This window comes from Papaver somniferum, chromosome 8, assembly GCF_003573695.1.
Source record: "Papaver somniferum cultivar HN1 chromosome 8, ASM357369v1, whole genome shotgun sequence".
NCBI lineage: Eukaryota > Viridiplantae > Streptophyta > Magnoliopsida > Ranunculales > Papaveraceae > Papaver > Papaver somniferum.
This window is the reverse complement of record NC_039365.1, coordinates 3,925,856-3,944,252: the sequence shown is the minus strand read 5'-3', so window position 1 is coordinate 3,944,252 and position 18,397 is coordinate 3,925,856. Positions and strand designations below refer to the sequence as shown.

Genomic DNA, 18,397 nt, shown 5'->3' with positions numbered 1-18,397 from the left:
AAAATTACTGGGGTTGGTTTGCAAGCTTGATTTTGAAAAGGTGTTTGATAATGTGAACTAGAATTTTTTAAATGAAGCCTTATTCAAAATGGGGTTTGTTGTTGTTTGGAGGGATTGGATTAGAAATTGTTTGACATTCTTTAAATTCTCGGTTCTTGTTAATGGATTGTCTTTCAGTTACTTTGGTAGTGAAAAGGACTTCATCTAGGGGACCCTATTTCTCCTTTTCTTTTTACTACTATTGGTGAAATTAAGTTTTATGTTGAGAAAGATGATGTCATTCGTTACCTTCTTATTTGTTTCGAGTTAACTTCGGGTTTGAAGATAAATTCTCTCTAAAAGTAGATTATTTGGGGTCGCAGTTGAGGATGAAGTTGAAAATTATGCTAACATGCTATGATGCAAGTGTGCGAGTTTTCCTAGCATATATCTTGGCCCATCTTTAGGAGACAAAGTAGGAGACACTCAAAAATGGGAAAAAACACTTGAAATTTGTGGGAAAAGAGTTACTTCCAGGAATGGAAAAACAATATCAAGAGGAGGTAAGTTAACTCTCATCAAAAGCGTTTTAAATAGTCTTCCCATTTATTATCTCTCTATTTTGTTGATCCTTGCTCCATAACTAAGAAAATTGATAAAGTTGTGAGAAATTTCTTATGGGATGATCAAAATAAGAAAAAAATTCACAATATTGGTTGGAAATTGTCTTCTACACCAAAAGAAAAAGGTGGTCTTGGTACGTATAAGAAGAACTAAGCAAGTGAACTCGGGTTTGCTCAAAAAATGGTGGTGGCGCTTTGGCGTAGAGAAATATGGGTTGTGGAGGAAGATCATAGTTGAAAAATTTGGAGAAACATTTACCGGTTGGGAAACTCTCCAATCCAAAGGATCGAAAGGTGGTATCTTGTGGTGTAGTATCTATAAAGAGATTGAATATTTCAACAAAAGTATTAGATTTAATATTGGAGCAGGTAAGGAAACTAGATTTTGGAAAGATTTTTGGCTTGATGAAATAAGATTATGAGATATGTTTCCTTTGGCTTATGAAGCTTCAAGGACCAAAGAATTTGTGGTATCTAGTATGTATGAAGTTAGGGAAGGTGGTGTAAGGTGGGAGTTTATGTCTAGGCAAAGATACTCTCAAACCATTACAAACAGTTGCGGAGGAAGTACAAAAACCTTTGGGTTCTCTTGATTGCATGTCCATACTCCATAGAGTATTTCTAAATAGACAACATAAAAAACAATTCTAAAATAATATACTCCAATGAAGGGTGATGAACCCGTTGGAAGCAGTGAGTCCCTTACTGAATGCCATGGTACCCAACAAACAAGAAAACATGTGAGTGGTTTTTTTTTTTTTAACATTGTTTCTTTTCATTGCTCATCAATAATTTTTGTACTTCATAGTAACCGAATATACTCACTGAGTAGGTGTCAAGTACTTTTTTTTTTGTCAGACTGATTTTTTTTTGTACTTCGTAGTAACCAAATATATTATATAAAGATTTTCCATTAATATTTTGTCAAATTGAAAGCCCATCTAGTAACAATGCGCATGGATTCTGTCCAACTCGAATGTTTAACCAGAAAGGGAAGGTAAAGGATACACTTGTAGCATACATAAGCAACCAAACACTCTTTGACATGGATTTTAACCAGTAGTTCAAATTGGTTTTTGTTGATGACAGCTTGTGGTGTCCCTGATTCAAGAGGGTCTAATTAGGACGGCTAAAGCGCAACAACCAGTAGTCCAATCGAAACTTTGAAAATATTCATCTGAAGTTAATTACACATTTTATAAGTTTTATAGAGAGTAGTCTGAGTAGATTACTTTATATTTTTGTTGATCCATGTGATAAAAATTCATTCAAAGTTGTAGTAATAAACATCCACATCAAAATATTCTTTGTGAGTTAGGGCAACTCCTATGGAGCAAAAAGTCATCCATATCTTTATGATAATCCACATCTTATGGACCAAAAAGTGCTACTATGGGTGATTTTAACATCCATATGTTTATGAGGTCAAGATAGTACTCCTCAAATGTGTGGAGGGTGTTGTGGAGAGTCCATCTGGTCATAGGATGACCGGATACCCCATCCAGACACTAAGTGTTCAGATCAATTTTTTTTTTTATTCTCATCCGGTCACTTAATGATTGGATGGAGTTTTTTATTTTGGCTGAAATTAATTAGTGACGGGTATAAAAGTTGCTGATTCAGTTTAGTGTTTAAGGATTGAAAAATATTACATTTTGGAACGTTTATAAGTGTACTCATTCAATTTAGTGTTTTTCTCAAATCAGGAACAAGTATATCTGATGCAAAATGTCATATTTTTGAATCCGGCCACCTGTTAACCTGATGGATCAATTTTTTTGATTTTTTACCATAGTGAGTTTTAACTCCACTCTTTGCTGAGGGTCCACATATATGTGGATACTCCTTAAGTTATGGATGATTTTTCCTCCATATCATATGAATTGCCCTTATTTATTATCAATATATTATTTTGTTTCATAAATGGTGTGTTTGTTTGCAAAATTCTCGATTTTGAGAATTTATGGTCCATCAGATTACAAGTTTGGATATCAGAAGCAAAATTTAGAAGCAAAATATTTTTGCTTCACCAAAACTGGACTTCTTGTTTTATAAAGTCATTCTGTAATCATGTACTAAATTTTGATTTTTTTACTTCCAGAAGTCAAAAAGTAACTTCTGGAAATAGTATCCAAACAGGTCATTAACTTTTCTCATTCTGAAAGTCATTCTGAAATTGTATACCGAAACTAATTTCTGACTTTTTCGCTTCTAGAAATCGAAAAACAACTTTTTAAGTAATACGTACAATTTTCAAATGACTTATATAAGCAAACAATTAACATTTTACGAAGCAAAATGTTTTTAATTCCGACTTGAATAGACTTCGGCTTTTGATATCCGAGCACCGTTGCTTTCAAGCTTCTAAAAATCATTTTGAAATCTGATTACTAACATGATTAATGACTTTTCAGTATAAACTTTTTCAGTGTATCCAAACACAATCGCCCCCGATTAAAAGGTTAACTGTTGATTGTGTTCCCAAACGGACTTCTGTTTTGATCTCCTACCTAACATCAACTAAACTTGTCAATCTTGTCTAAACCGGCACCAAGGGGATAAAATTGGAAAGCCCACGCGGAATTGCGGATTTTATGAAAATCCACCAACCCCTCACTAGGAGCAGCCACCTTTCTCTCTCCTTCCTCTTCACCTAAACAGTAATCCGGAGTCTCCTCTAAATCTTCAATTCCAATGGACTCAACCAGTCTCTCAGTAAGATCTCACTACTCAGTTTCTCCTTCTTTCAAACTTATCTTCTCCACCCTAATGTTCTCCCTTTTTTTCTGATTTTTTTGGAATTTTATTGAATTTTATTTTGTGATGAAATTTTCAGTTATCAGGTATTGAAACGAATAGCGGAGGAGGAATGGGAACAAATTCAACACTAGTATGTGCTCCAATAATGGGGAGAACAATTGAGCAGATGTTTATTGATATGGCGAAAGCTAAAGAAATTGGAGTCGATATTGTTGAGATTCGATTAGATTACTTATCAATTCTCCATCCTCGTAAAGATCTTCAAAACCTAATCCAAAATTGTACTATGTTAACTCTTTTCACATACAGGTACTACAGATTCTCTTCCTTTTTACGTACTTTACTTGCAATTTGTTTGAATGAGTTTCAAATTCAACTTAGAATTCTGGGACAATGTATTCAGATTTTTCAAATAAACAACAGCTTTTTCATTCATCCATCTACCTATATTGCCCAAATCAAAGGGTGTCGTGACACTAGCTAGTTTATTTAACTTGCAATTTTGATGCTGTATGTATCTCCCAAACAAACTATCCTTATCATGACCATATAACAAGATTCAATTGTCGAAATTTCCTGTACAACAATCAAATTTTGAGTTAGACAAATATCTGGTAGCCACCATGCTGTTCAAATAACACATTTCCTCTACCCGTAGTAGTAGTAGTACTAGCATTTTGTTTAGCATTTCTTTCACTATCTGTCATAGACTGGAACTGAGCTGCCGCATCTCCTATATCTTTGTTTATATGTGCTACCCAAATCAAATGGTATTACGACACTAGTTAGCTTATTCAATGACGAACTATCACGATGTATATATCTCCTTAACTGACTATCCTTATTATGACCACAACAGGATTCAAACATTGAAATTTCCTGCACAAAACTCGAATTTAGACGAACATCTGGTAGTCACCGTGCTATCTACATAGACATTTCCTCTACCTGTAATAGTAGTAGTAGTACTAGCATTTTGTTTATCATTTGTTTGACTATCTGAATACAACACAACATTCTCTTTCACATTAATACTAGTATCACTACATCTACCAAATCCTTTAGGCTGCGAAACTGATAGACCTTGATTAGCACAATTCCATAAAACACCCACTGCTGACACAAAGTCAATCGTGCTCAGAATTTCTGTAGACTTGGGTTCTGAATCGTGTGAATCAGAAATATATTCATTTACAATTTGTTATAAACCAGAAACATCAATATTACTTTTCAGTTTGTGTACTTTTTGTTGAGCTATTTGGGTTCGCTTCTGTAATTTTTTTGGCTAGTTTCTTCTTTTAGTTCCAACTTTTGTAAATCTGTTTCTGTTATTCTTTGGAAATAAATTTGATGATTTAGCTAAAAAAGAAAAATAGTTTAGTAACTGATGTAATTGGTTTGTTTTACGAAGACCCAAATGGGAAGGTGGTGAGTTTGAAGGTCATGATAGCATTCGGCTGGAGGTACTTAAATACGCCATGGAACTGGGGGCCGACTATATTGATGTTGAGCTTCAGGTTAGTAGCAATAATTTCTCTGGCCATTGTGATGTTCATTCTGGCTTACTAAATTACAATATAATGGTTGATACTTTTTGTCTTGAAGGTTGCGCATGAGTTTATTAGTTCGTTAGATGAGAAGACGCGTGGAAAGTCTAAAATTATTGTTTCTTCTCATAACTATCATGCCACTCCTTCAGTTGAGGAAATAGGCGATCTTGTGGCCAGAATACAATCTACTGGTGCTGACATAGTGAAGATTGCAACAACTGCCGTGGATGTCACAGATGTTGCCCGCATGTTTCAAATAATAGTCCATTCCCAAGTAAGCCATGTAACTACACATCCTTTATTGGAAAATCTTTTATAGCGGCGAACTTTCTCACTGTCATATGTGTTTCTTCTTACCGTTTATAACATTCACCTAGAGTAAGTGTAACAATAATACACGGCCCAATAAGTTCCATCGTAACTTGTATGCACCAGTTTACTTCTCTGTACATGTGCTCTTACACTTAGGTAATCTCCACATATTAGTAACTTTTTTGTTTTTTGTCGTTTTCAGGATAGGTGCCAACTGCAGGATTCTATTAGTTAATTTTGCCTTACTTTAGCATTTTCTTGAATGCTTTCACACTTAATCTCACCGATTGATTGGAATTTCAGGTTCCATTTATTGGATTGGTAATGACTGAAAAGGGTTTGATCTCACGGTTACTTTGTCCTAAATATGGTGGATATCTCACTTTTGGTACTCTTGAAGAGGGAGTAGTATCAGCTCCCGGGCAACCAACAATCAAGGATTTGTTGGATAAATACAACCTCAGACACATAGGTCCTGATACAAAAGTATTTGGAATTATTGGGAAGCCTGTCGGTCACAGCAAGAGTCCTCTTTTGTTTAACAAAGCCTTTAAGTCTGTTGGTTTTAATGGAGTTTATGTGCCCTTTTTGGTGGATGACCTTGCAAAGTTTTTGGCTACATATGCATCTGCTGATTTTGCTGGATTCAGTTGCACGATTCCTCACAAAGAAGCTGCACTTAAATGCTGTGATGAGGTTGATCCAATTGCCAAGTTAATAGGTGCTGTTAATACCATTGTTAGGAGACCAAGTGATGGGAAGTTAATTGGTTACAACACAGACTATATTGGTGCCATTTCTGCCATAGAAGAAGGGCTGAGAGGTTCAAATAAAATTTACCAGGGGAGTGGTTCACCCTTAGCTGGTAAATTGTTTGTAGTCATTGGAGCGGGTGGTGCAGGTAAGGCTCTTGCTTATGGTGCAAAGGAAAAGGGAGCAAGAGTTGTGATAGCCAACCGTACCTATGAACGCGCCAAAGAACTAGCAGATTTGGTTGGAGGCGATGCAGTTACTCTTGCTCAATTGGAAAACTTTCGCCCAGAGGATGGAATGATTCTTGCAAATACGACATCTATAGGGATGCAGCCAAAAATTGAAGAAACACCCATACCAAAGCATGCCCTAAGTGCTTATGCACTGGTATTTGATGCTGTTTACACTCCAAAAATGACAAGACTCTTGGTGGAAGCAGAAGAATCAGGAGCTACAGTTGTTACTGGGGTAGAGATGTTCATCGGGCAGGCATACGAACAGTATGAAAGGTTCACTGGATTGCCAGGTGAATTCCAATCTCCACCCGTTCTTTTGTTTTTCTCCTCTTTCTTATTTCGCTTGGTCTTAACACTTGCATTATCCTTCTTTCTGCAGCACCTAAGGAACTCTTCAGGGAAACCATGTCTAAACTGTAATTAGTAAGGTGATCTGTTCATACTATGATTGTTCTCGAGTTCCAATGGAATTGAAAATTAAGGTATTTATTAAGCCCCTTACTTTTTTCCCGAAATCTTGTCTGCCTTTTGCTCGGTGGGTCTGTGTTGTTGGAAAGGAACGCCATTCCGATTGCTTAGAAACAAGGGATAACATCAATGTGTTGTTACTTAGTTGGTCCATCAATCTTGTTTCATTTCAGAACATCCAACTTCATGATTTTGTATTTGATTGGGCGAATTTGTTTAGAGAGCAAGTTTGTTGTAAGCTTTTGTTTTTGTAATATCTATCAAGTTCTGGAAGCTTTATTGTTTGACCGGGAAAATTTGTCAGAAGCTTTTGTAGCAGAGTCAGAGATGTAATATCTAATAAGTTTCTGTATTTTGATTCTTGAATTGCTAAATGTCATGGGCATTGAATGAGTTCAGGTTGTAAAATGAATGAAGTAAAAATTCTTCCCATTGGGTATGTACTGATAGACTTCTCTGTCTCTGCATTTAAGGGGGTGGTTCGCTTGTGGTTTGAACTTTGAATGTGTAAATAGGTGGTAGGTACTAATTTAGAATTTAGAAAGGGTTGAAATCTTGACCTTGTGACTTTCCAGTTTTTTCTTAGCTATTTCCTACTTGTAAGACGATTCCTAGGTTGATTTTATCACAGAAAAACGACTTGTTCTTTTATTAAACTTACATAGGTATATTATTATTATTTCCTCTTGACTGAATGATAGCTGGTTGACTTAGATTATTATTATTTTTAGACTGCTGATCGTTGAAAGCAAATGCCTCTTGACTGGTTGAACCAGGAGGTTAGGTAAACACAAAATATTCTTTTAAAACATTCAAAAAGTAAACAAGCGGATTTCGTGACGGTTTATTTCGTCGGTAATTCGCATTCACAGTTCATTTCCTCGGCAATTCGCATTCTAGATATATTTTTTTTTTCCTGCTCAAAGGTGAAAAACGTGTGCCGGTTGCTGCACCACTCCAAAGTAAAAAAAAAAGAAATGATGGCAGCTTGGGCTGGTGGACTCCAAAATATAAAAAGAATGATGAGAGCATGGGCTGCTGCACTCCAAAGTAAAACAGTAAAAAAAAAATGATGAGAACTGAGGCAGCAATCTAGTGGCTGCTAGTCAGCACAAATGAATGACCACCGAAAGAAATAATGTCAATGTTGACTTGATATCCCAATCTTTTGCTTGTAAATTACTCCTCCGTGATAGATTTGCCTGGTCAGAGATTTGGAAATGTTTACCTATAGATTTTGTCTCATACACGTGAACAGAAAAAAAAGAACGTTAGTTAATTCCAAAGCGCTGCTGGGCCCAAGTGGAAGCAAAACCAAGAAGAAATTCAAACTTTTAAAAGAAGAATAATAGGTTTTTGGGTAAAGCATACATTCCAGATATCGAGAATTCTTCCTCAGAACCACCACCGGCGAATGGATATTGAACAAGGTAATTAACCTCATCAACATCATACTCTTTCTTTCTGATTCTTGAATGTCCAGAACTTTGTCTGATTCTTGTTGCTGTTGGTGTTGGATGAGCAGTGATTGAGTTTTTAGCTCATGTTCCGTTGCTACAGCGGCTTCCGGGTTCATCTTTTGCTGAGATCGCAAAAATAGTGCAGTTCAAACATTACAGTGAGTAGATTTGTTTCTTTTTCTTGCTTTCTAATTTTGGATTGGGTTTTTGTTAATCTTTTTTTTTTTTTGGAATGTAGACCGTGGCGAGTTCATCGTTCGGGTGGGAGACGCCGGGGATGGAATTTACTTCATTTGGGAAGGAGTGGTAAGAGAAATGAAAATTGATGTTAATCTTTTTCGTTTTTTTATTACAATTGAAATTGTTGTAAACTTGAAACTTGGGCAGGCTGAGGTTCAAGGATCTATCAACGATAGCGAAGAATTTCACGAAGATCGCTCCGAATTTCAATTGAAACGGCACGATTGTTTTGGCCACGGTGAGAAATTGAATTTGATTCTTCATTTAGGAAGACACACATCAAGCGATTTAATGGGTTGGCTACAGAAAGTAGCTGTCAAATTTGCCCAATTGAATTACTACTGTGCATTAGCATTGTTCGCAGCTTTAACTTTTTTTTTGAAAGAAATAGCTTTAACTGTTGAAAGCATTTGTATTGCATTATCACCAAGGGATAACACTCATACCTACTTTGATTTTATAGGGACTGACACATCCTACCACCAGGCTGCTGTAGTTGCTTTAGATAAGGTAATTTTTCGCTAGTTTGAATGTAGACTGTTTGTCCCGTTACCAGACGCCTTTCAGTATTGTCTCTACTGGATCTCTGATGTGCTGTTGATCATTACAGGTTACCTGCTTGGTGTTGCCAAATGAGTATAGTGCTTTGCTTGAGCCATTGTCAATCTGGAGTGCCACTGAAACTGAAGAGAACTCGATGATAGAACGCATACTGCAGTTAGACCCAGTTGAAATAAATTTATTCCGTGGATTTACACCGCCTGATGCGCCACAGTATGCAAAGTGTTATGGAGGCCAGATCATTGCACAGGTATGATTTATGTCTTTGGACATGTCAGAAATAAATGAGCAAATAAATACTTATTGTTCCCAACGCTGTCTAAGTACATGTATGTATCTATGATTCTCTACCTAATGAAATGCAAATGGTAGTCCCTTCAATTTTGGAATTGCGTCTGACTACGCAAATGAGCTTGTTACTCTCATGGAATTCATAAAACATCAAGTGTTTTTATATCACTGACTTTTGATACCGGTCTCTCTTTGTAGGCATTGGCTGCAGCAGCAAAGACCGTTGATCATTTTAAACTTGTTCATAGTTTGCACAGTTATTTCCTGCTCGGCGGGGATCAAAACAGTAAGTCTAGTTCCTATCTGTTCCACCCAATTTTTCTCTTCTCGTTCAGTGTCTTTTAAATTTTCTGAAAGTTCGTTCATGTCGCTAATCTACTTGAGCTTAGATGCTGCTTTTAAGCATCACTGGCTGGTTAGATGTTGGCGATCTTTTATGGTGTGAAAACTTCAAATCTACACATCTAACCATCCCATGTACATTGTCAGTGCCAATTTTATATCAGGTCCGTCGTTTACGTGATGGAAATAGCTTCGCAACCCGAAGTGTAGATGCAACACAAAATGGGAAAGTTATTTTTACATTGACTGCTTCATTTCAAGTAAGTACTGTCTTGGTCGTGTAATTTCGTCCTATTTATGGTTGGGTGTTCCTGAAATGTTTTCAGATCTCACTAATCAATGGATGACTTCTGTTTCGCAGAAGGAAGAAAATGGGTTTGAACACCAGGATATAAGAATGCCAAATGTTCCTGCTCCAGAAACGGTAACTGAACTTCAATTATCTGCTCTAATATTCCAAAGGCTGTTAATAGACTCGTCCTAGATGATTGACATCCAGTATTTTGCTGCAGCTTCTAAGGAAAGAAGAGCTGAGGGATAGACAACTTTTTGATCCTCGGCTTCCCAAGAATTATAGAAACAAGGCGGCTGGCAGAAAGTACATGAACATGCCAGTGGATATGAGGTTCTGTGAGCCACATACCTATACACACCAAATAAAAAACCCATCAAGGTCAGATACTTTTATTTCCTATAATGATACTGCTAGTCGTAAAAATTATAGCCTGGATTTTTATGTTCAACCATACACATCTGTTATTTTGTTTTCTGAAATAAGCTAAATTACTGCAGTACAATGTTCTGGTTTAAAGCGTGGGGGAAACTTTCAGATGATCCAGCCTTGCATAGGTGAGTTGATACAACTTAGGGACATTATGATGTGACAGCTTAGCAATATGCAAAAGACATCTGCAAAACAACTTAGCAACCTTATGAGCCAACACTTCCTTCATGCACTATTTCATCTTGCACTTCTAATATGCAAAAGATATCGTGATTCGTTGAATTGCAGATGCGTGGTAACATATATTTCGGATTATATCAGTCTTACAGTAAGCTTAAATCCACATCGTAAAAGGGGTTTGAAGCCAATACTACTCAGTTTGGATCATTCGTAAGTCTCTTTATTTTTCCTCCATTTATTCAGTTTTTCATATGATAAATATTTGGCAGTGTAATAATTCCTTCTTCTGCTTCCTTTTCGTAGGGTGTGGTTTCACAGGCCATTTAGAGCTGACGACTGGATTTTAGCTGTGGTAAGCATATACAAAACTTCAGAGACATTCTTGTTCTTCAGTATATGTAGATCAATGGTCTTAACACTTGTGATTTTAACAGATTGATGGCCCATCTGCCAGTGGTGGCCGTGGATTCAGCCAAGGTCGTATGTTCAACAGGAAAGGAGAGGTAAATTGACTTGCTTGCTATATTCCACTGTATATTTCAGAATTAGCATATACAAGAGGGTGTACACAAGCTGATCACCAACTCAGTTGACATCTTGCAGAAATGAAAACATTAAATGTCTCTCAATTTTTGATCTACAGCTTATCGTGACATTGATTCAAGAGGGTGTAATCAGGGCAGCAAAACCACGACCTCCAGTAGCCAAATCAAATTTGTAAATTGAATTTCTTATAATAAGGTAAGACTCTCCCTCCAACATTATTTTTCACACTTCAATTAAGCTGAGTTAAGTCCTGGGAGTCCCAAGGTTTTGGCCGCTAGAGTAGCTCCATCATCTGACATTCTACACTGCGCCAAACCAGTGGGTGAACATAAGTCTTCCCTTTATCAGACGGTGGAGACTTCAACCATCAAACCACATCATTAACATGGTGGGATTTTGTTCCTGAAACCCAATTTGGACACCAAAATGCATACTTAAGTACTGTTTTTTTCTTACTCTGCCAAGTTTTCCTGCCTGTTCTTGCTAAATCTTAAGCACTTTGAATGCTAATTTGCAGGATAGTACCAATGAGACATCACCAGTGAGGCAATGACCATCTAGAGTAGACTCTACTCGAAGAAATGAATGAAAGAAATGTAGAAGTTGTAATTTTGGTTCTCTAAATTTTTTTCAACAACAAGAAGATGTATTATTGTTGTAAGCATTTGTTGTACATATCTTTTGATCTAATAACATATACGTAACCAGCGAATTCCTGGCTCCCCTAGCAAACACAGATATTGGCACCTTCTGTCCTTTTGCCAAGGCCCAGCAGCATTGTCAATGAAAAACCCTTTCAGGAACACAAAATGATGGGCCATAATCTTTTAAGGCGCAATCTCAAGGGAATCTTAAAATATTTTCATGGATGCCGTCCTTCTAGAATCAACTATTTTCAAGATTTCTTTCTGAAAAAGAAATAAAAGAAATTTCCATATCAGATAAGCAGGAAAAATGAAGGAACAGAAGAATTATATGGCAAAAGAGAAATTTATTTATTTAGCAACAAAGATGACCATTACATGAGCTTATACACTAAGAAACCCGATCTATGAAACGAAATACAAGCGAAATAGCAGATCAACGAAACAGTACTAATTAACCCTTGGTGCAATCAGTTTTCTTGAAAGAAACCTTTTTGCCCTCGACATCATATTCGACAAGGAAATTTATCTGAGCTATGTTCCCATAAATGGGCACAGAATCAGTAGGAACAAAAAGTAAGCAAACGACACCATCGGCAGCTAAAGCGAAAGCGTTTCTTGGTTCAAGTTCAAGGTCTGCATCTGTAAAATGAACGGTAATGTTGGGGAGTGACAAACTCGGACTGTCTGCGTAACATAAACTTAAACCTTCTGGAGCAGCAATCGGCTCAGCGTCGATCGCTTTCATAATCTCTGATTCAAATTCTGTATACATTGTTGACGGGAGAAGGGTTAAAGTCGTTCCGGAATCGATTATAATGTTTCCTTCTACCTCTTGTTTCTGGTGATGGCCTTTGTTGTTAACCTCTATGCTGCTGCTTTGGAATGGAACCTTGTTTTCGTTAACACTGATACCTTCAAGGGACAGATAATGGAAAGTTTGTTTTGTTTCATCATATGAAGATATTAATGGAGTTGAAATCACACCCCTTCCTGTAATTTCAGCATGACTACCAAAATTCAACTTACTCGAACGGCTAGAATCAAAAGGAAGTAGACAATAAGAGAATTTTGATTCAATTCTTGAACCTAATTGAGACACTAAAGAAAATCCACCGCCACCAAGACCAACTATACCAGTCCCATGGTGGCTAAAGGTTCCTGCATTGTTATGACCACAACCAATTGCGATTCTCGGAAGTTTAACGGATCGACCACTTGTTGAATCAAATGATAAGGTTTCAAATGCAAGGTTTCCTTCAGAGTAAGATTGATCTCCATAAGCAACACCATACTGGCATAGCTTTCCTTGACAAGTGACATCGTGAAATCTTTCACAAGTTTGTGAAGCACAAGGAACGTTTGTGTAGGTTGATGACTTTTTTGGATCAAAGATTGGAGTAGTTTGCTTATAGCATTGCGAACAAGGTTTACATTGAACCCAAGTAAGATCACTACCGGTATCCATTATAGCAAGTACTTGACGAGGAGGAGTTCCTAATGAAATATTCAATAGGAATTCACCATTATTAGCAATAACACTTGCTCTGATAGTATCATGACCGTTTCCATGCCCGCCAGCTGCAGACAGAACTGATGATAAGTAATTTGCACGGTGCATAGAACGATGGACGGATTTTTGAAATCGATCAGTGAATGTGTCTAATGGGTTGTAGAAAGGTGAGTCAGGAGAATCGCGATGGATCAAGTTAACACTAAAACCATTTCCATGGACAGAAACTGAAATTGAAAGAAAAAGAACTACGAGAAGAGAGAAACGATGAGTTGCTGCCATTGTGATCGAGAAGAAGAAGGAGAAGAAGAAGATGATGTCATGATGTGTGGATTTTGTGGATGAATATTTATAGAGATATAATCTTGATTAATATGGAAGATAAATTTTTTTTTAGGTTCATATTCATTATTATCATATTATGTGCATGCAATCGTGCATGCATGAATATGGAAGGTCGAATTTTTGTTAGAACGGCAAAAATCCTCATTTTTAAGGTAGTAAATGACTCAACATAAATGCCTTTTTAATTTTTGATTTACAGCTTATTTGTGACAACGATTCAAGAGGGGTGTAATTAAAAGATAAAGAAAGAAGTAACTGAGAGGATCCACTGGATAACTGGACCCATTTCTCTTCACTTTTGGTGGATTCGGATTTTAAGAAAACCACTATTTGTCCGCCTAATGGAATTCTGGACAAACCCTAATTCTTCCATTCTCTCCTTCTGCCAGAAACTAGGAGCGATGTCTAGTATTCCTGAGGAAATCTATCTCGAGATCCTTTTAAGGGTACCAGTGAAATCAACGTTTATATGTATGTGTGTTTGCAAGACTTGGTTTTACATAGTTTCTAACCCTAGTTTTGTTAATAACCACCTTAATCTTACTACCCAAAAGAACAACTATAATTTGATGCTACAAAGTACTTGCGAGTATGGTTTTTATAACACAACTTATGATTCATTGTTATCATCATCGAAAAAATCTGATGATGTTGTTCCTGTTGAAATGGATTTCCCCTACAAAACTTCAAGACGTGATATTGATTTGTTGGGTTCATGCAATGGCTTAGTATATGGGTGGGTTCATCAGTCGCTATCCTTCTTTTTTATATGGAATCCAACCACAAAGGAATACAAGAGATTAGGAACACCATATGATGAAACATCATTTGAGGCATATAATGGCGGCTTCGGTTGATTACATGGTTTTGGTTATGATTGCAAGAATGACGATTACAAGTTGGTAAAGATTTTTCCGAGTGAGGAAGACATCATGCAAAATAAGGAGAGTTATTCAGTTCAAGTCATTTTTTTAAAATCAAACTCATGGAAGAACTTGCAGCCCATCCAGTATGGGTTTGATCTTAACCAACCATCAGCTCTTCATTGGTTGGGGCCTATTGTCAAATTTCCTTCGGGTAAAGTGTCCTCGAAGGTGATAGGCTCAATGGACATTAATGAAGAGAGATTTGAAGAACTGCTATTACCAACGACTCACAGTTGCTTTATAAATATGGGAGATTGGGAGTGTTAGAGGGTGCCTCTGTGTACTTGCTTATAATGGGAAGACTTATGAAATATGTGTAATGCAAGATCATGGTGTTAAAGAATCTTGGACTAAACTTTATACTATTGCGTTTGAGAGGGCAATGCGTGTGAAATTTATCGGCTCTTTTAAGAATGGTGAGATTTTGTTCAAGGACCGAATGCGTGCAACGTAATTTTATATGACCCAAAGTATGGAACTCAAAGAAAAACACAAATGCCTGGTTTAAATGTGGAAGGAGCAGCGAATTATTACGAAGGAAAAAGAAAGAAATCACTAAAATTTTGAAGAAGAAAAAGACTAACAGGGGTGTTTTGGATGAAGATTTGTATGGATAAAATGAGATACTAGTTTGCCCGAATCTAGTGGATTTATAATGTTTCTTTAAAGAATCTTATAGATTCTTATAGATATATAATTTTTAGATTATATAGATAAATAAGGACTAGTTTAGATTTATATTAAATTGCATCATGTTTCCCTTTCAAAACAAAAACATACATAAGTTGAGGTGGTGGGTGATGGTGGCAGTGATGGTTGTTGTTGTTGGTGGTGGGTGGTGTATATGGTGGTTGGTGATGATTGTGGTGGTTGTTTTCGGTGGTCGATGGTGGTGGTCACTGATGGTTGTCATTGGTGGTGGTGATGGTTGTGGTGCTGATCGGTAGTGGTGGTGGTGGGCGGTGGGCGGTGGCGGTGGGGAAACATTTTTTTTGATACCCTAGATTAGTGGTTCCCAGACTACATCCAAACTCCTTAAATTGGAGTGGATTTTGGCCATTACAGAGTTCTACCTACGCAGTGGAAGGGAGCGTGCCAACCACCACACCACTTGGTGATTGGCTCGGTGGGAAAACATAGCATGATGTAATAAAAAATTAAAAAAAATTATCCATAAGAGTCCATAAAACTCTTGTGGTGTGAGTTGAGATTGATATGAGATAATAACACACATATTTTACCTACAAATATCCATAAGAATCCATATATATTTTGGCCCTCAACTATCCTAAGAAATCTTAAATGAATTGAATACTTAGGATATTTGTGGGATCTGAAACTATCCAAATTGAATACCATGGATAATTAATGGTTCATTATAAATCCTAAATACCTAAGAGTTTTTAGGATTGTTAATTATCCATTTATATCCTAATCCAATACACCCCTGTAAGAAGAAAATCCGGTGAATATGCTATTTAGTCCCTTTTTCTTAATTTACATTCTGTGTGATTCTTCAGTGAACTCTCTTTATGTGTTTTCCATGTATTAGTACCTGAGATGCATCACATAATATATGGAAGTGAATTTTTGGGTGATATCGCATCTGCAGTTGCTGTGTTTTCTTTGCATTCTACTATTAGCTTTAGTAGTAAGACTAAGAAGAGAATCGGGTCAATATGCTATTTAGTCCCCTTTTCTTAATTTACATTCTATGTAGTTCTTTGGTGAACTCTCTTTCATTTACGTTTTGTTCCATGTGTAGTACCTGAGATACATCACATATATGGAACTGAACTATAAGCATCTCGAATTCTCGCTTGACAACCCTGAACTGGATTGGGCTAAAGAGGGGACACTGAGATTCGAACATCTTCAAATCTGCGTCAAAGATCTCTAGGGACTAATGCACTCTGGTTATTGAGAATAATGGTTATAGAATAATGATTATCCAATGAAAGCCTTATTAACTTTCAGTTTCAGCGCTAGCTCAATAGCCAGGAAGATTCCTTGCGCATCGTCCACTATGGGATCATTATGAGTTGGGAGAACTGAAGCAGCAGCATGGCATTGACAATGGGAACTTCTGGTTACAACTGCAGCTGACGTGTTAGAAACAGAAATCGCGCCATCAAAGTTGATCTCTGCGAATCCCTCATCCCTCTTCCGGTGGTAACCAATAGTAATCCTTGAACGTAGTAGCTACTTGAAATTGAAGAGCCCTGTTCCTAGATCTCCATATTTCCCAAAGAGGAGTAGCACCATAACTGAAGGTCAAACTGCTTGTCGTTGATTGAAAGCAACTAACTATCACGTCTCCAGTAGATTGATACTGATCAGATCTTAGGTGCAGAGAATAGCTCTCGACCTCGAACATTATAAGAAACAAGTGGTCTGTTCTGTCTTCTTCATCAACACAAAAGCAACAAGATGGGTCTAGATTCTGCAGGAATTTATGAGTGGAATAGCTACATACTAGCCCATAATAAATGAGGCGCCATATGAAGCTTAGGAGCAATAGTCTTAACACCACAAAGTCTTTTCCAAGAGAAATTGGCAACTGCAATCCTTCTTCGGCTTATAATGGGAGTGTTAGAAGGGTACCTCTGTGTACTTGCTTATAATATGGAAGACTTATGAAATATGGGCAATGCAAGATCACGGAGTTAAAGAATCTTGGACTAAAATTTATACCATTGCGTTTGAGAAGGAAATGCGTGTGAAATTTATCGGCTCTTTTAAGAGTGGTGAGATTCTGTTCAAGGACCGAATGACGTGCTACGTAATCTTATATGACCCGAAGTACGGAACTGAAAGAAAAACACAAATGCCTAGTTTAAATGTGAAGGGAGCAGTGAGTTATTATGAAAGCTTAGTTGCATTAAACTCTACTTTTGGCTTTGCTGTTGGAAGAAGGAACAAGAGAGAAATCACTCAAGAATTGAAGAAGAGAAAGACTAAGAAGAGAATCGGGTGACTATGCTATTTAGTACCTTTTTCTTAATTTACATTCTGTGTGGTTCTTCCGTGAAGTCTATTTATTTATGTTTTGTTCCATGTGTACCTGAGATACATCACGTAATATATGGAAGTGAATTTTGGGTGATATCGCGTCTCCAGGAAACTTTTTCCAGTTATATTTCTTAACTTGCTGTGTTTTTTTGCATTCTACTATTAGGTTTAGTAGTACTAGTGCTCCAGATCCAAATTATGTTAGGTAGTAAAGGTCCGTGACTCTGTCCAGCCTAGACCAAATTCCTAGACAAAATTGAATAATACAAATATGTAGGATTAGCATCCCCGCGATGCGATTCTTCTAAGTGAGCTGCTGTTCGTCCCTCCACTATGCTCGATCCTTGTATGAAAACGTAATACTGACTACCTGAGGATCTTCGTTGGGGAAGAATCATAAATAAACTGACAAGCCATAAACTAGATAACGTGGTATGCATATTCTTTAAACAAGAATCATAAAAACTTATAATTAGATCTGTTGATCCGAGCGGAAGTTTTATAACAACCTGACAACCTTACCTGACATCAATATGGCCACGATCAGCCATCTCATGACATGACTCATGAGCTCGATCACCTAACGGGGAAATCTTCAACGAGTATTAAAGATTAATGCATCTTTTTTGTGATTAACTAATACTGGATTTTGATTATATAGGAAGATTTTCCTTTTTTCACTATTTGATTTTCATTTGTGCAAAATGGCTTGGTAGTGGTCGTTGGGTTGGTGCGGTTCTATAGGTGATGGTGGCGTAGGCCAACCTGTCCAGATTCCAGCATTAATTAGATGATCTCGTTTGCCCAAAAAAAATGTTAATTAAATCCAACGTGCATAGGCCTAATGCTCACGTGCAAAGATTTTGGTGCCACAAATCAAAGATCAATCGATCAGATAATATTTTTCTGTTTCAAAGTCCTCTGAAAGTGAA

The 18,397-nt window shown here is 37.0% G+C and overlaps 3 protein-coding genes across 4 annotated transcripts; 2 read left to right on the top strand and 1 right to left on the bottom strand.

Annotated features, from left to right (window-relative positions):
- The first annotated feature begins 3,177 nt into the window (after window positions 1-3,177).
- On the top strand, window positions 3,178-7,178 carry LOC113304247 (bifunctional 3-dehydroquinate dehydratase/shikimate dehydrogenase, chloroplastic-like). 2 transcript variants are annotated; one of them, XM_026553313.1, is made up of 6 exons: window positions 3,178-3,317; window positions 3,439-3,671; window positions 4,774-4,879; window positions 4,968-5,186; window positions 5,528-6,503; window positions 6,593-7,178. In XM_026553313.1, the coding sequence occupies exons 1-6, from the start codon at window positions 3,297-3,299 to the stop codon at window positions 6,631-6,633; spliced, it is 1,596 nt and encodes a 531-aa protein (XP_026409098.1). In that variant the 5' UTR covers window positions 3,178-3,296; the 3' UTR covers window positions 6,634-7,178. The 2 variants fall into 2 exon arrangements, with proteins under 2 accessions (XP_026409098.1, XP_026409097.1); XM_026553312.1 differs by having other exon boundaries at window positions 4,968-5,195.
- Window positions 7,179-7,989: 811 nt separating this feature from the next.
- On the top strand, window positions 7,990-11,754 carry LOC113304457 (acyl-coenzyme A thioesterase 8-like). Its single transcript, XM_026553585.1, has 16 exons — window positions 7,990-8,111; window positions 8,207-8,299; window positions 8,380-8,447; window positions 8,529-8,619; window positions 8,845-8,891; window positions 8,992-9,192; window positions 9,432-9,519; window positions 9,723-9,835; window positions 9,937-9,999; window positions 10,088-10,248; window positions 10,368-10,424; window positions 10,588-10,689; window positions 10,783-10,831; window positions 10,914-10,982; window positions 11,123-11,220; window positions 11,543-11,754. Exons 1-15 carry the CDS (start codon window positions 8,096-8,098, stop codon window positions 11,198-11,200), a joined length of 1,296 nt encoding a protein of 431 aa, XP_026409370.1. The 5' UTR covers window positions 7,990-8,095; the 3' UTR covers window positions 11,201-11,220; window positions 11,543-11,754.
- A 369-nt stretch (window positions 11,755-12,123) lies between these two features.
- LOC113304951 (aspartic proteinase CDR1-like) lies at window positions 12,124-13,464 on the bottom strand. The gene has a single exon (XM_026554069.1). It carries the CDS (start codon window positions 13,462-13,464, stop codon window positions 12,124-12,126), a length of 1,341 nt encoding a protein of 446 aa, XP_026409854.1.
- Window positions 13,465-18,397: the final 4,933 nt, after the last annotated feature.

What these genes read in the sequence shown, in the direction of transcription:
- LOC113304247 (XM_026553312.1), top strand. Translation starts at nt 3,297, where the DNA reads ATGGACTCAACCAGTCTCTCA. An exon ending in TGGACTCAACCAGTCTCTCA is followed by an intron (nt 3,318 to 3,438) that starts GTAAGATCTCAC and finishes TGAAATTTTCAG; the next exon opens with TTATCAGGTATTGAAACGAA. An exon ending in TTAACTCTTTTCACATACAG is followed by an intron (nt 3,672 to 4,773) that starts GTACTACAGATT and finishes TGTTTTACGAAG; the next exon opens with ACCCAAATGGGAAGGTGGTG.
- LOC113304457 (XM_026553585.1), top strand. An exon ending in ACTTCATTTGGGAAGGAGTG is followed by an intron (nt 8,448 to 8,528) that starts GTAAGAGAAATG and finishes AAACTTGGGCAG; the next exon opens with GCTGAGGTTCAAGGATCTAT. An exon ending in CTACTCAGTTTGGATCATTC is followed by an intron (nt 10,690 to 10,782) that starts GTAAGTCTCTTT and finishes TCCTTTTCGTAG; the next exon opens with GGTGTGGTTTCACAGGCCAT.
- LOC113304951 (XM_026554069.1), bottom strand. Translation starts at nt 13,464, where the DNA reads ATGGCAGCAACTCATCGTTTCTCTCTTCTCGTAGTTCTTTTTCTTTCA.